Source organism: Narcine bancroftii, chromosome 7, assembly GCF_036971445.1.
Source record: "Narcine bancroftii isolate sNarBan1 chromosome 7, sNarBan1.hap1, whole genome shotgun sequence".
NCBI lineage: Eukaryota > Metazoa > Chordata > Chondrichthyes > Torpediniformes > Narcinidae > Narcine > Narcine bancroftii.
The window spans coordinates 36,014,456-36,027,754 of record NC_091475.1 but is presented as its reverse complement, the minus strand read 5'-3'; the positions used below and the strand labels follow the sequence as shown (position 1 = coordinate 36,027,754).

At 43.7% G+C, this 13,299-nt stretch overlaps 1 protein-coding gene across 8 annotated transcripts in view; it reads right to left on the bottom strand.

The window, feature by feature from the left end:
- dgkh (diacylglycerol kinase, eta) overlaps positions 1–13,299 on the bottom strand; it is a 516,150-nt gene that overhangs the window by 13,628 nt on the left and 489,223 nt on the right. For 6 of the 8 annotated variants that reach the window (XM_069889589.1, XM_069889594.1, XM_069889588.1 and 3 more), the window contains 2 exons: positions 4,378–4,414; positions 2,415–2,504 (listed from right to left, as the gene is read on the bottom strand). In XM_069889589.1, coding sequence (XP_069745690.1) covers positions 2,415–2,504; positions 4,378–4,414 — 127 coding nt within the window. The other 2 variants (XM_069889595.1, XM_069889596.1) reach the window with 2 other exon arrangements.

The window sequence follows — 13,299 nt, the reverse complement described above, 5'->3', positions numbered from 1 at the left end:
CATTAGGTGTAATTGGGTGGCACAGACTCGTGGGCTGAAATGGCCTGTTACTGTGCCATATGTCTAAATTTACATGGGAAAGGACGCAGAAAAGATTTTCGAGAATATTATCAGTACTGACAGGCTTGAATTATAAGGAAAGGATGGGACAGATTAAGAGGGGATTTTAAAGGTTTATATTGTCATGAAGATCACAGATAAGCTAACTAGTCATAGCCTTTCTCCAGTTTAGCAGAAACTAAAATAAAATTTAAAAGTGAGAGAGAAATTTTTTTAAAGGGACCTGGGGGCACCTTCTTCATGCAAAGAGCAGTGGGTATGTGAAACGAACCACCAGAGGAAGTGGTAGAGGCAGGTACATGTATACGAAAACCTTAAAGGAATAAGGGCTGCACACAGGAAAATACTCAGCATGGACAAGTTGGGCCAAATAGTTTGTTTCTGTGCTGTGGAAATCTATGTACTATATCTGGGAGAAAGGGGCTAACATGGACAATGGGCTGAAGGGTCAATTTCTGTGCTGTACAATTCCATGACTACAAGCTGCACCACAACATGATAAATTCTGAAACCTTTTCATGAAAGACAGGGGAAATACAATTAAATAAAATTGAAACGTAAAGAATATTATTGATGAAGCTAAGATTTCCCCCTTGTGTTTATGTTTATTCAATAACAGAAATAAAAAGTGGGTTTGTTTTAATTAAGGAAGTTAATTTTGGCCACAAATTTATAAATAGTGATTTACTTCAGAGGTATATTTATACTTAAAACATGAAAGGAGGCTATTCGATCCATTGAATCCATACCAACTCTCAGAGCAGACCCATCAGTTCCATTCCTCAAGTATTTATCTGTAATGTATTCCCTCTCATATCCCATTTGACTCCCTGCTGAACACCCAACTGACCAACGTGTACTGCAGCTAACTAACCCACCTGTATTTCTTTACCAGAACACCCTGGGGAAACCATACAGTCACGTGCAAACTCCACACAGACTGCACGAATGATCAGGATTGAATATGGGTGGGTGGAGGTGTGCCACTTTGTGGCTCCAAACAACAGTTTAAAATGAGAATGGGTTCAGCCACAGTTGGGAACTTCCTGGTCTAATGGCTTTTGGTGCTTTACTAAAACAAGTCTCTGGGATTTCATGGAATGGAATCAAACCATGTTACTAACCCTTGCAGGCATATTACACAGCCACATGCACTCCCCTGTCTAGAGATGTCCCCACTGCACCTAATGACATTAATGATTCCAGTGGACTAGATGGTCAGGTTGACCAGGAACTAGAAGTAAATCATGAAAATCTGTAGATACAGTGATTGAAGTGAAAAACACAAAATGCTGGAGAAACTCAGCAGGTCAAACAGTGTCCTTTATGTAGCAAAGGTAAAGATACATAACCAACATTTCAGGCTTGAACCCTACATCAAAGAATGAAAAAGTCTTGGCTGATATGGTGGGGAATAGGTGGGGGGTGGCACAGGCAGGAAATGATAGGTGAAGGGAGGGAGGGGACAGCAGCGATCAGGCGAGGAGGGCTGGCTGGGTGGGTGGAGGGGAAAGGGAGGGGAAAACTGGAAAAACTGGAAAGGGGAGGGGAAAGAAAAGGCAAGTAAGTTTAGCAGAAAGCAGAGAAGTCGATGTTAATGCCATCTGGCTGGAGGGTGCCCAGATGGAAAATAAGGTGTTGGGTGGGACAGTACACAAGGCCATGGACAGACATGGGAGTGTGGGAATTGAAATGACTGGCTACTGAGAGGTTGCTGTTGTGGTGGAGGGAGTGGAGGTGGCTACTGGCTGGTCTTTGTTGTGGAAGAGGGAGCGGAGTTTGATTTACTGCATCCGGTGCTCCCTTTGTGGCCTTCTCAACATCAGAGCCAGTCACAGATTGGCAGTTTGCTTCGCTGAGCACCTCTGCTCTCTTCGCCACCACAAAGTCAATGGCAAACCCAATGCAGTGCTGAGGAATCTGCTCCATTATTCAGACAAGGTGTGAAATCCTGGCTCTGCCTAACCTCTCAAAGATCCTCTGGGCAAGGAGAACATGCTGGCTTCACTAATCAACAGCTCTGAATAGTCAATGGTTTGCGCACCCCTCAGACCTGCTGTGCATGGACTTCCTGAACTTCTTCCCTGCACTACACTAGATTCCTTTCTATATTTTGAGAGGAAATCACTGGTTGAAATGTGTCGACACACAAAGGGCTCATTGAGTCGGGCAGTATCTGTGGAAGCCAATAGATGCTGGACACTTCAGTCTGTAACCCTGTGAAAGTAAAATTATCTTGGCTTGTGTGAATGGGAGGCAAGGAGGGGCAGGGCGAGAATTCCTGTTTCAGTGGCTGCTTGTAACCTGAGCATGGATCCATTCCAGACGGTGCACTGATCAGAGATGGAGCATACCTGGAGAGTTTTTTATAGGTTTCTTTATAGTGAGGTGGGCATATGGAGCCATCTGCGGTGAGATCTTTCTTCTGTGACTTGACAATTCCCCTGGAAAGTAAAGAGATTGCTGAGGAGAAATTGTAATTCCAAAAAGACTGTGCTAACAATTAGGCCTGGCATTCATTCTCTAGCCCCAAGCAATTTCTCAATTAATTCACCATCAATTCCACATTGACAAACAAAGGCCACACAGTGGTGCCACCTTGTACAACCTCTGTGGTTTAGGGTGGTATGGTTAGTGAAGCCATTAGTACAATGTTATTACAATGCCAGCAACCCAGGTTCGAAGCCAGCACAGTCTGTAAGGAGTTTCTATGTTCACCCCTGAACTGTGTGGGTTTCCTCCCACATTCCAGATGTACAGGGTTAGTGGGTCACATGGATGGAATTGGGTGACGCAGGCTCGTGGACCACGCTATAACTCAATATCAAATTAAATTAACTGGAAATGAAAATATTAATCTATCATTTTATATTCATGATCTCTTTTTGTGTCTTATGGCATATTGCTGCAAGTTAATTTATATCACTCTTGTTGGTGTTCAGACTGTGACCTGTGATAGCTACTGGACAACTGAAGATTGAAAAGCATATCACATTCAGGTGGAGGTGGAAGAGAAGCTCTGTGAACATTCATTCCAGTTTGGAATGAAACACAAAAATCTGCAGACGATGTGATTGTAGTTAAAAAAATTCAGAAATCCTAGAGGAACTCAGCAGGTCTTACAACATCCCTAGGAGGCAAAGATAAATAACCGGCGTTGGTGGTATACCTTTACCTCCAATGGACACTGTGGGATCTGCTGAGCTCCTCCAGCATTTCTGTGTTAGGGTAGAGGTGAAAAATAATAAATGGCTTTTGGGAGTGGTATTTCGGGTCCCTGACAATGAACACACAGCAGGAGAGAGTGCAAAGGAGCCAAACACAATCTGCTGGAGGATCTCAGCAGGTCGAGCAGCATCAGTGGGAGAAAAATAGTGGCGGCCAGTTCGTGCGGAAGTCCTAGATCGAGCACTCGACCTGCTCAGTTCCTCCAGCAAATTGTGTGGCTTCAGATTTCAGTATCTGTTGCCTATTGTGTGTTATAAGGAATAAGAGGAGTTTGTCAGAAAGTGGCAGTGATTATCAATCCCCATACTGTGGATAAATCAGATGAATAAAGGCAGCCTGCAGCACGAGTTCATAGGGGTTTGGAATAGTATCAGAATTGTAAATGAGGTGCGGACAAGAGTGAGGGGTGGGTGTCAATGTGTGAGGCATAGGTGTGAACGTGTGAGGGGTGGGTGTGAACATGTGAGGGGTGGGTGTGAACAAATGTGAGGGATAGGTGTGAATAAATGAGGGCTGAGTGTGAATGACTGTGAAGGGTGGTTGTGAATGAGTGAGGAGTGGGTGTGAACATGTGCAGGGGTGGGTGTGAATGAGTGAGGGGTGGGTGTGAACATGTGCAGGGGTGGGTGTGAATGAGTGAGGGGTGGGTATGAATGAATGGATCGTGGCTATGAACTAGTATATGGGGTGGGTGTGAATGAGTGTGACGGTGAGTGTGAATGAGTGATGGGGCTGGTATGAATGAGTGAGGAGTGGGTGTGAATGAAGGAGGGGTGGGTGTAAAAGAGGGAGGGGTGGGTGTGAACAGTGTGAGGGGCAGTGTGGACGTATCAGCTCCAATGACACTGAGAAAGACACTGATTTATTTCCAAGTCAGGATGGTATGTGGCATGGAGGGGTACATTGCAGGCAGTAGAGCTCATGCCAGCAAGTGCCTCTGTCTGGCCTCTAAGTATGTGAATACCTCTGGTCCCTTGGAACCATGTCTGAGCACAGACTCTGAGCTCTGAAGGATACACAGAGCTGGCTGAAACAGCAAACCTGACGGCTCCTGAATCAAAACACAGCAGCAAGCACGGAGAGATGTACCTTTGTGTCCTGATCTGTCCGGAGTAGGTGCCACCACCTGAACAGAAAGCAGAAACAGGTGATCATTTACAAGGTGTCACATTCCTAAAGGATTCAGCTGCCTCGTCTTGGGCACAACTGAAACAGAGTGAACCGCTCCGGACAGAGAGAGAGAGAGAGAGAGCGGCTGAATAAATAGCCTCCGACTGAGTTGGGACAGTGACTCTGCGTAATGCATTGGTGTCGCGTGCACACCTGCAGCTTGAAGCAATGGAAACAGTGACCGCCACAAACCATCCCACAACTCGGCTGAGGGGAAGCAACTGAGCAGAGGCCAAAGGTGGTTAGTCTCAATGTCAAACCAGCAGTGCAACCAGAGAATCACCTAATGGATTCCCTTCCTGATCCTGTGCAAACTATCCTTGGACACCTCCTGAAATCTGTCCCTGTCCCCAGCTCTTATACATCTCATCAACAAACAAGCCCTGAGTGAGTTGCAAAGACCTCTTCTGTCTCCATGCAGACAACAGTCCACTGGACCAACACTCCTGGTCAGACTGCCTGGCCAAGTGGCTAAGCAGGAGTGTCCTTTCACTTTAGTGTTCTGTTCACTTCCTGCAATCATCCATCTGTGTCCGAGGCAGACCATCTGTAACCTGGACCTTTCGACTGTTTCTCCCAGATATCGGTAAGAATGCCAATGTTCCTTGGATCAACCTTTAAAACTTTCACCAGCTCCACACTCCAGCAAATACCTTAATCTTACATGGCTGAATTGTTTCACGGTGCCAAAGACCCAGGTCCAATCCTGAGATTGGATGGTGTCTGTGCAGAGTTTGCACTTTTTCTCCATGACCTCGTATTTCACCCCTGAGTGCTCTTTTGGTTCCCAGGAGTCTCATTCCACTATTCCTTATGTCCTTTAATCTCCTTCTCCCCTCCAATCCTCCCCATCCATTGCCCCTGATCATCTGTGCACTCTTCTCACGTCCTCCACTCAGTCTCCTCCGCTCCTCAGGAAACAAATCTAGTCTCTCTTCCAAAGTGAAACGCTCTGTCCCAGGTAAGTCTTCTCTGCACCCTCTCCAGTGCAATCACATCGTTCCTATAGTGTAGTGAAAGTGGGTGCTGCAGTTTCCACTCCCATCCCAAAACCCTGCAAGTTAGTTATTGATTGGTTGTTGAAAATTGCCCCTGAGGTGTAGATGAGTGGTAGAATCCAAGGGGAGAGTTGTTGGGATCAGGAGGAGAATAAAATGGGATCAAGTAGATGGGAGTTTTTGAATGGTTGGTTAGAATGGATGGTGGGCTGAAGGGCCTGCTTCCATGCTGTATAACTCTGCCTATAAAATCTAGAGCATGGTTCGACAACAAAGGAAGGAAGTGTATGAGTGTGAACCATGAGGTAACCTCAACACTTTCGTGGCTTACTTCAGTAGATTTACATCTTGAGTTGACGTGACGGATGTCGTTTTCTCTGCTGCTTCCTCCTAGCTTTGAAACCAATCAGTCTCAGGTGAGGCTCCTATTCTGAACTAAGCTTTTGACTCCCCTGCCGGGGAAGTCTCAGTGGCAGAGCCAGCTGCAGAGCTGGTTCTGATCTCGGGGAATTTACATTTGCGGTTGAACAGCTGTATGAAGGCTGAGGGAAGCCGTTACAGAAGCGCAGCAAGTGAGGGCAAGCTGCTTGCTTCACCACAGTGCCTCACACATGCTCTCACTTGTCACTTGGTCTGACGGGTGAAGTGATCATCACAAGACCTGTCACCTCGGATCCCCGACACCAGTCACACAATCCAACCATCTTATCATACCGCCCCACCACCCTGGGAAATGGGGGTTTTGCAACGTATGGTTAACTCACAGCCACTATTGGAATTAGTGCAAAGCCACCTCCATGAGCTCAGTAGCACCCTATATCACAAGGAAGCCTACAGACCCATATCCTCGTATTTGCATTTAATTAGCCCTCCTTCAATAAATGGTCTCAGTGTCATCCACATCTAGTATAATGCTCAAATACATGCAATACTCAAATGTGTTGGAAAAACTCACCAGGTCATGCAGCATCCATAGAAAGTAAATCAATGTTTCGGGCCTGAAGCCTATGTCATGTTATCCTTTACTTCCTGTGCATGCTGCATGACCTGTTGAGTTTCCTCAGAACATTTGTGCATTGCACTTGATCCCAGGATATGCAGATTTTCTTGTTTAAATGGTTGCTCTTAATACATGGGACAAAAAATTTTTTCATAAGGTTTGCTTCCTGAAAATAAATTGAGGATTATGATGGACATCTTCAAGCTGAACACAAATTTCAGATTTGCTGCATCACGTAGGAAGCTGGAGAAACATTAAATGAACTTTTATTGAATTTAGCCAGTTTAATCGCATAATGATGCTGACATATTGCATTAGTTCAACTGACCTACAAATGTTTTGTGTCGCTGATTTTTCGTTTGTACTCAGCATCTGATGCCTCTCGTGTCAATGTCCAACAATAGTCTTGATGGATTCCAGTTGCCCTGATACCACTTTTCCATGGTTGTAATGTCCTGGTGAAACTTTTCACCATGTTTGTCACTGACTGCACCAAGATCAGCAGGGAACATGTCCAAGTGCGAAGGCAGAAAATGAATTTTCAATGACATGTTGCAGTTCATAGTTTTGCATACTTAAGTAGACTGAAAAATATGACAGAAATAGGTTATATCTAAAAAAGACACATGATAGGAAAATTTTAAGCTGATGTTCATGATTTTCATGACCTGCAGCCGAAAATCCATAAAATACTCTGTAACAGATATGTGTTAATCTATAAAGCTAAAATTTTTAGTTCTAAAACGTATATTTCCTAGTAAAGTAATTATAGAGTTAAATATATTTCTAATGAGGGAATTGTGGGCTGGATATAGGGTCACAGCACATTTGCAGATACACCATAGAACTCAGAAAGAGAGTTCATTTTCGGAGTTAACACGTCTGGAAAACAAAGCCATAAAGCTGAAGAAGTGTTCTCAATTGAAACTCAAATACCATGTGTGGATCTTAAAAGCATTTTTGTGTGCCATCAGTATTATGCTAACAGCTGTTTCAAAACTCAGGTGCCATTTGAGTGACATGTGCTAGACTTTCCGGAATCGTGAAGCTCTTGGAACAGAGATGAGATCAGGAGTGATTATGATAGACATAATGGATATTTATGGATATGGAGTGGTTTTGAAGAGCGGCAAAAGGTTCTACTGAAATGAAACAGTCCTGACTTCGGGTTACATGATGTCAGCGGAACAGAAATGAAGAGGCAGAGACATTTTGTAATCAGAAGGAGAAATTGACCTTCCTGAGAAAGACATGGGTGAAACAGTAGTCTCTGGAGAGAGAAGGAGATGGTGTTCTGTATTGTGCTATCCTTATCATCGGAGATACTCAACATAAGTGGCTTTTAAATAAGTAAGACCAATTCCGACTGCTCTTTTAAGAAAAAATAGACAGCTTCATTTGTGTCCAGAAGATGGTCACTCCTGTTTGAGAAAGAAATTGTCGTGAAGATCACAGTTCCACAACCCTAACAAGATCGGGGAAACTTGTGAAAACGCTCGTAAGAAAAATATCTCTCTGAAAGATAGCTCATCAAGAGACTTGAGTTTAAAGAGATCTGAAGGCATGATGTTTAAAAGTGCTTCATAGTTATTTCTGAACTACAATTTAAAAAGATCCTCAAGTTGAAACTGGACTTTAAAATTGACTTTTTCAGAATCAAGCTTAAACTGTAATGGTTTGAATCTAATTACACACACACACACACACACACACACACACACACACACACACACACATACATAGTGGGGTTTAAGATAGAGTTAAGTTTAGAAATAAGTAGAAATGTAATGTTATTAATAGTTTAATAAAACCTATTATTTTGAATGTATTATTGTCTGTTGAATTTTCCATTGCTTTTCCTTTGTTTATGCTAATAAATGTTTGTTAGTTTGTTACAACACCCAAAAGTGTTCAGGAAGCAAAATCTTCATTGTCCACTGATATTTTTACAATTAGATTTAAATGAGCAGAAGTTGGTGAGATAATTCCATTTTAAATGTGTAATTAATTTTCTATTCATGTAATTGTGTATACTTCAACATAAATAGCAGTATTTAACATAGTTAAACTAATAACCATTGCCCATGGCCAATTGCCCTCTCATGCTTGTGCTGCCCCAATTCTTCTCTAGCTGTCTTAATTCCCTGCATCCTTTACATTAATTTATATTATAGCATGGAAACAGACTCTTTGGCCCAACAAATCCATGCTAACCAACCATTCAAAGCATCTGTCTGCAATGATCCCATTCTATTCTCCTCATAATCCCATCAATTCCCCTCAGATTTGACCACTCATCTACACACTGGGGATACTTTACAGAAGCCCATTAACTGTGGGAGGATCTGGAACATCTGGAGGGAAATCCACATGGGGAACATGCAATCTCCACTTGGACAGCAACCAGGGTGGGAATCAAACCTGGGTCACTGGAGTGATTCTGTCAGCTGTGTCACTGTCCCATCATTGACCATAAGACATAGGAGTAGAAATAGGCTATTCAGCCAATTGAGTCTGCCCTTCCATTCAATCATGATCTGATCCTGTTCCCACTCAGCCTCACTCCCCGGCCTTCTCCCCATAATCCTGGATGTCTTGGCTAATCAAGAACCTATCAATCTCTGCTTTAACTATGACAGCCTCCACAACAAATTCCACAGATTCACCACCCTCTGGCCGAATAGATTCCATCGCATCTGTTTTAAGTGGATGCCCTTCAATATAAAGCAATCCTCTTGTCCTCGACTATCTGACCATCTAGGACTAGCTATGATGGTCACCTCATTCCAATATGTTGTCTCCCAAATGCTTTGTGGACGAAATCACTGATTTGGAGGGTTTGAGGGTGTGCAATTGTTAGTCAAACAAATGTATTTTCGTCTTTGAAATTCAACTTGCCTCAAGGTCTTTGTTCTCTTTGAAGTCAAATATCATCATTCAGCAGCCCTAGTAATGGCCAAATCACCCCACTAATTCACCAAACACAATCCAGTAATATAATTCTAAAATTCCTTTCATCCATCAGCAAATCCCCCACTGCAGTCTTGGCAACACGTGGGAATGAAAAGAGGGATAGGTAATTATTAATTGAAGAGACAATTCTCCTCAAAGGCAGTCCATACTGTTGTCAGACACCACCAAGCTATGATACAGTGATGGAAAAAAAAGAGTGAAATACTCAGCAGCTGTGGGAAGAGAAACAAGGTTAATGTTGCGGGTCCAAGATCCTTGTCAGAACTCAGTAGGCAGGTACTAGGAATGTGATTAGTGGGCAAGTTGGAAGGGTTTGCAGTATTGGAGGGCCAGGTGTGTGAAGGTGAAGCCTCCAACGGTTGAGTGAGAAAGTTGGAGATGGACAAGTGGGAAGGGCTTGTGAGACACTCAGAGGAGGAGGTCACAATGGCAGGGAGTGATGAGGACTAATCAGACAGGGTGTGTGAAAATTTGAAGTCTCTTAGGACCTCACTGGCATCTGCTGTTCATCGCCTGGTCACTGGGGCTTTAAAAACAAGCAACTTTTCCATCTGGAATTGGAGAGGTTGACACCTTTTAAAAAATTGGGTGATCAACATAAATCAGCCCATAATGCATTTTCAATCAATATACAGCAAAATCCCTGTTATCCAGAATTCAAGCAACCAGCAAACCCAAGCAACCGGCAAAAGAATCAAGGAAATAAATAAGTAGAATAAATAAAACTTTTAAATTGTAGAAGTAAATGTTCTCCAAAGCAACACTCAAACACATGGTGAAGATGGAAGCAAACATTCAGCCAGCAGAGCATCCCGGCTGTGCCCCATCCACAGCAACTGTTCGAGTAAAATTTCAATAAAGTTGTGTTTGAATAAATGGCAGCACCCAGGATGAAGAGCCGAGTGATGGCACTCACTGCTGGGGCGATTCTCCCAAAGTGCCTTCCCATCCCTGCCTAGTAAGAATCTAGTAAGACTTTATCTGTAAAGAGGGGCAAGGGTACTAATTGTAATGGTGGCATGATTAGCACAGCGGATAATGCAATACCACTACAGCGCCAGCAACTTGGGTTCAAATTTAAATTTAAATTTTGTAAATTATGGGAATTACCTGATTAAAGTGAACTTCACATAATTTAGGACTACAATACTGATTTTTCTTTCAAACTACTGGTACTTTACATTTTGCACTGTCTAGTCTTTTAAACTTTATTTTTAATGCTGGTACATTGGTTAGGCATTGTAAGAGTGAATCTCAAGCAAATGGAAAATTTGCATATCTGGCATCTACCAATTCCCGGAGGTGCCCGATACTGGGGGTGTTACTGAAGTAGCAATGATAATAATGCAATAATATAGCAGTATACACTAAGTGACCTTTTGAGAACCAGTGATAGCTATACATCTGTAACTCAGCAAGTTTCAAGTAATTAATTCATATCGATAGATACTGGATTGTAACGATCTCAGGGTCAGGCTGACATTTTATGCTTTCAGTTCCCACTGCTCACTTCAGAAAAACATAAAAAAGCTCTTTGCGGTGTTATGTGGTTGTTATGGTTCTACAGTGTAATCTGAGGTTGTGTTCAATTGTAAATGGACTCCATGAACATTAGAGAAACCTTTCTTCCATTATTTGCATTATTCACTCTACAGGACTTTGGTGGAATCTGTAATTACTTAGGGTTCTGCACCTAAACCACCAACTTGCGCAGAGAAAATGTTTCATTCATATCTTACATAAAAACAATGAGTCCTGAGATGTAGCTGTCTTGCAGCTGGGCTGTGCCCCATACTAATAATGGTTTGCCATTTTATAGCTCATGACAGAGCCAAATGTTTCTGAACCTACCCATGCAGAGACCTCCAGTCATACCTCACTAATTATACACCCTACTGTTGGGCATTAAACCCATTATATGTACATCCAAACTATTCATTCTTGTTGCATAGTTGGCCTATTATATAGAATGAAACACAGAAGACTGCAGATGTTGTGATTGTTGCAAAAAACATAGAGAAATAAATGCTGGAGAAACTCAGCTGGTCTTTTCAGTGTCCATAGGAGGCAAAGATATATTGCCATTATTTCGGGCCTGAGGCCTCCTTCAGGGAATAAGCAGAATGAGCCAAGAGCAGGAAATCTCAGAATACAGACAATGTTGGCTGGGAAAAGAATCCAGATCTACAAAAAGGTGTTAATTGGATATGATAAGGGGAAAGATGAGAATTCATTAAGCCTGTGACAGGAAAAGGGATAGAGAGAGAGTGGGGGGGGTTAACAAAAGCCAGAGAAGTTGATATTAACGCCATCCAATTGAAGGATGAGGTGCTCTTCCTCGAATTTGCGGTGGTCTCAGTCTGACAATACATGAGACCATGGACAGACATGTCAGCAAGGGAATGGGTTGGAGAATTGAAATGGGTGGCCACTGGGAGATCCACGCTATTGCAGCGGACTGAGCCAAGGTGCTCAACAAAGCAATCTCCAAGTCTGTGCCCAGTTTCTCTGATGTAGAGGAGACCACAATGGGAGCACCGGATGCAGTAGATGGCCCTGCAGATTCACAAGTGAAATGTTGCTTCAAGTGGAAGGACTGTTTGGTGCCCTGAATGGTGGTGAGGGAGGACGTGTGATCAAAAGGGGAGCATCTCCTGTGGTTACAGGGGAACGTTCCAAGGGGTCGATTGGTGGGGAGGGAGGAGTTGACAAGGGAATCACGGAGGGAGCGGGTCCCTGTGGAAGGAGGAGAGTGAAGGAGAGGGGAATATGTGTCTCATAGTGGGATCATATAGTATGTGGTGGAAATTGATGTCTTGGATGCAGAGGCTGGTAGCTGAGGACAAGAGGAATCCTGTCCATGTTATGGGTGTTGGCGGAGGAGACCAGGGCAGATGTGTGGGTAATGGAGGATATGTGGGTGAGTGCTGAGTTAATGGTGGTAGAGGGAAAGCCATGTTGTTTGAAGAAGGAAGATACCTCTGATGAAATGACATGGAAGTCCTCATCCTGGGTGCAGATGCAACAGAGAAGGAGGAATTGAAAGAATGGACAGGGTGGGAAGAGGTGTAGTCAAGGAGGCTGTGGGAGTTGGTGGTTTGTAGAAAATGTCTGTTGAGAGTTTGTCTCCCGAGATGGAGACAAAGAGATCGAGGAAGGGGAGGGTGCTACTAGAGATGAACCAAGTGAACTCGAGGTCAGGATGGAAGTTGGCAGAAAAGTGGATGAAGTCAATAAGTCCATGAGGCAGCACCAAAGTAGTCATTGATGTAGCGGAGGAAGAGTTGAGGAACTTCCCTGTGTAGGCTTGCTGCAATGGATTGCTCCACATAACCAACAAAAAGGCAGGTGTAGCTGGGGCCCATGTGGGTTCCCATGGATACCCCTTTAACCTGAAGAAAGTGGAATGTCGAAGGAGAAGGATGAGGACAAGTTCTGCCAGCCGGAGGAGGATGGCGGGGAGGTGGACTGGTTGGGTTTATTGTCTAGAAAGAAATGAAGGGCTTTGAGGCCTTTGGAATGGGGGTGCATAAGGATTGGATGTCCAAGGTAAACATGAGGTGATTGAGTTCAGGGAACTGGAAGTTGTTGAAGTTATAGAGTGCATATGAAGTGTCCCAGATGTAGGTGGGGAGGGACTGTCCAGGAGGGAAAAACAGAATCGAGGTAAGTGGAGGCCAATATGATGGGATAGGAAGGAGCACGTGGACACAATTGTTCTGCTTGGACAATTGGGCTTGTGGATTTTGGGAAGGAGGTAAAAACAGGTGGTGCAGGGTTGGGAGGTGACTAGAAGTGATGAGTCCAAAGATGGTGTGTGATTCAGTGGTTTGATAAGTTTTGGTGGGGTCCTGTATGAGGGGTAAGTAA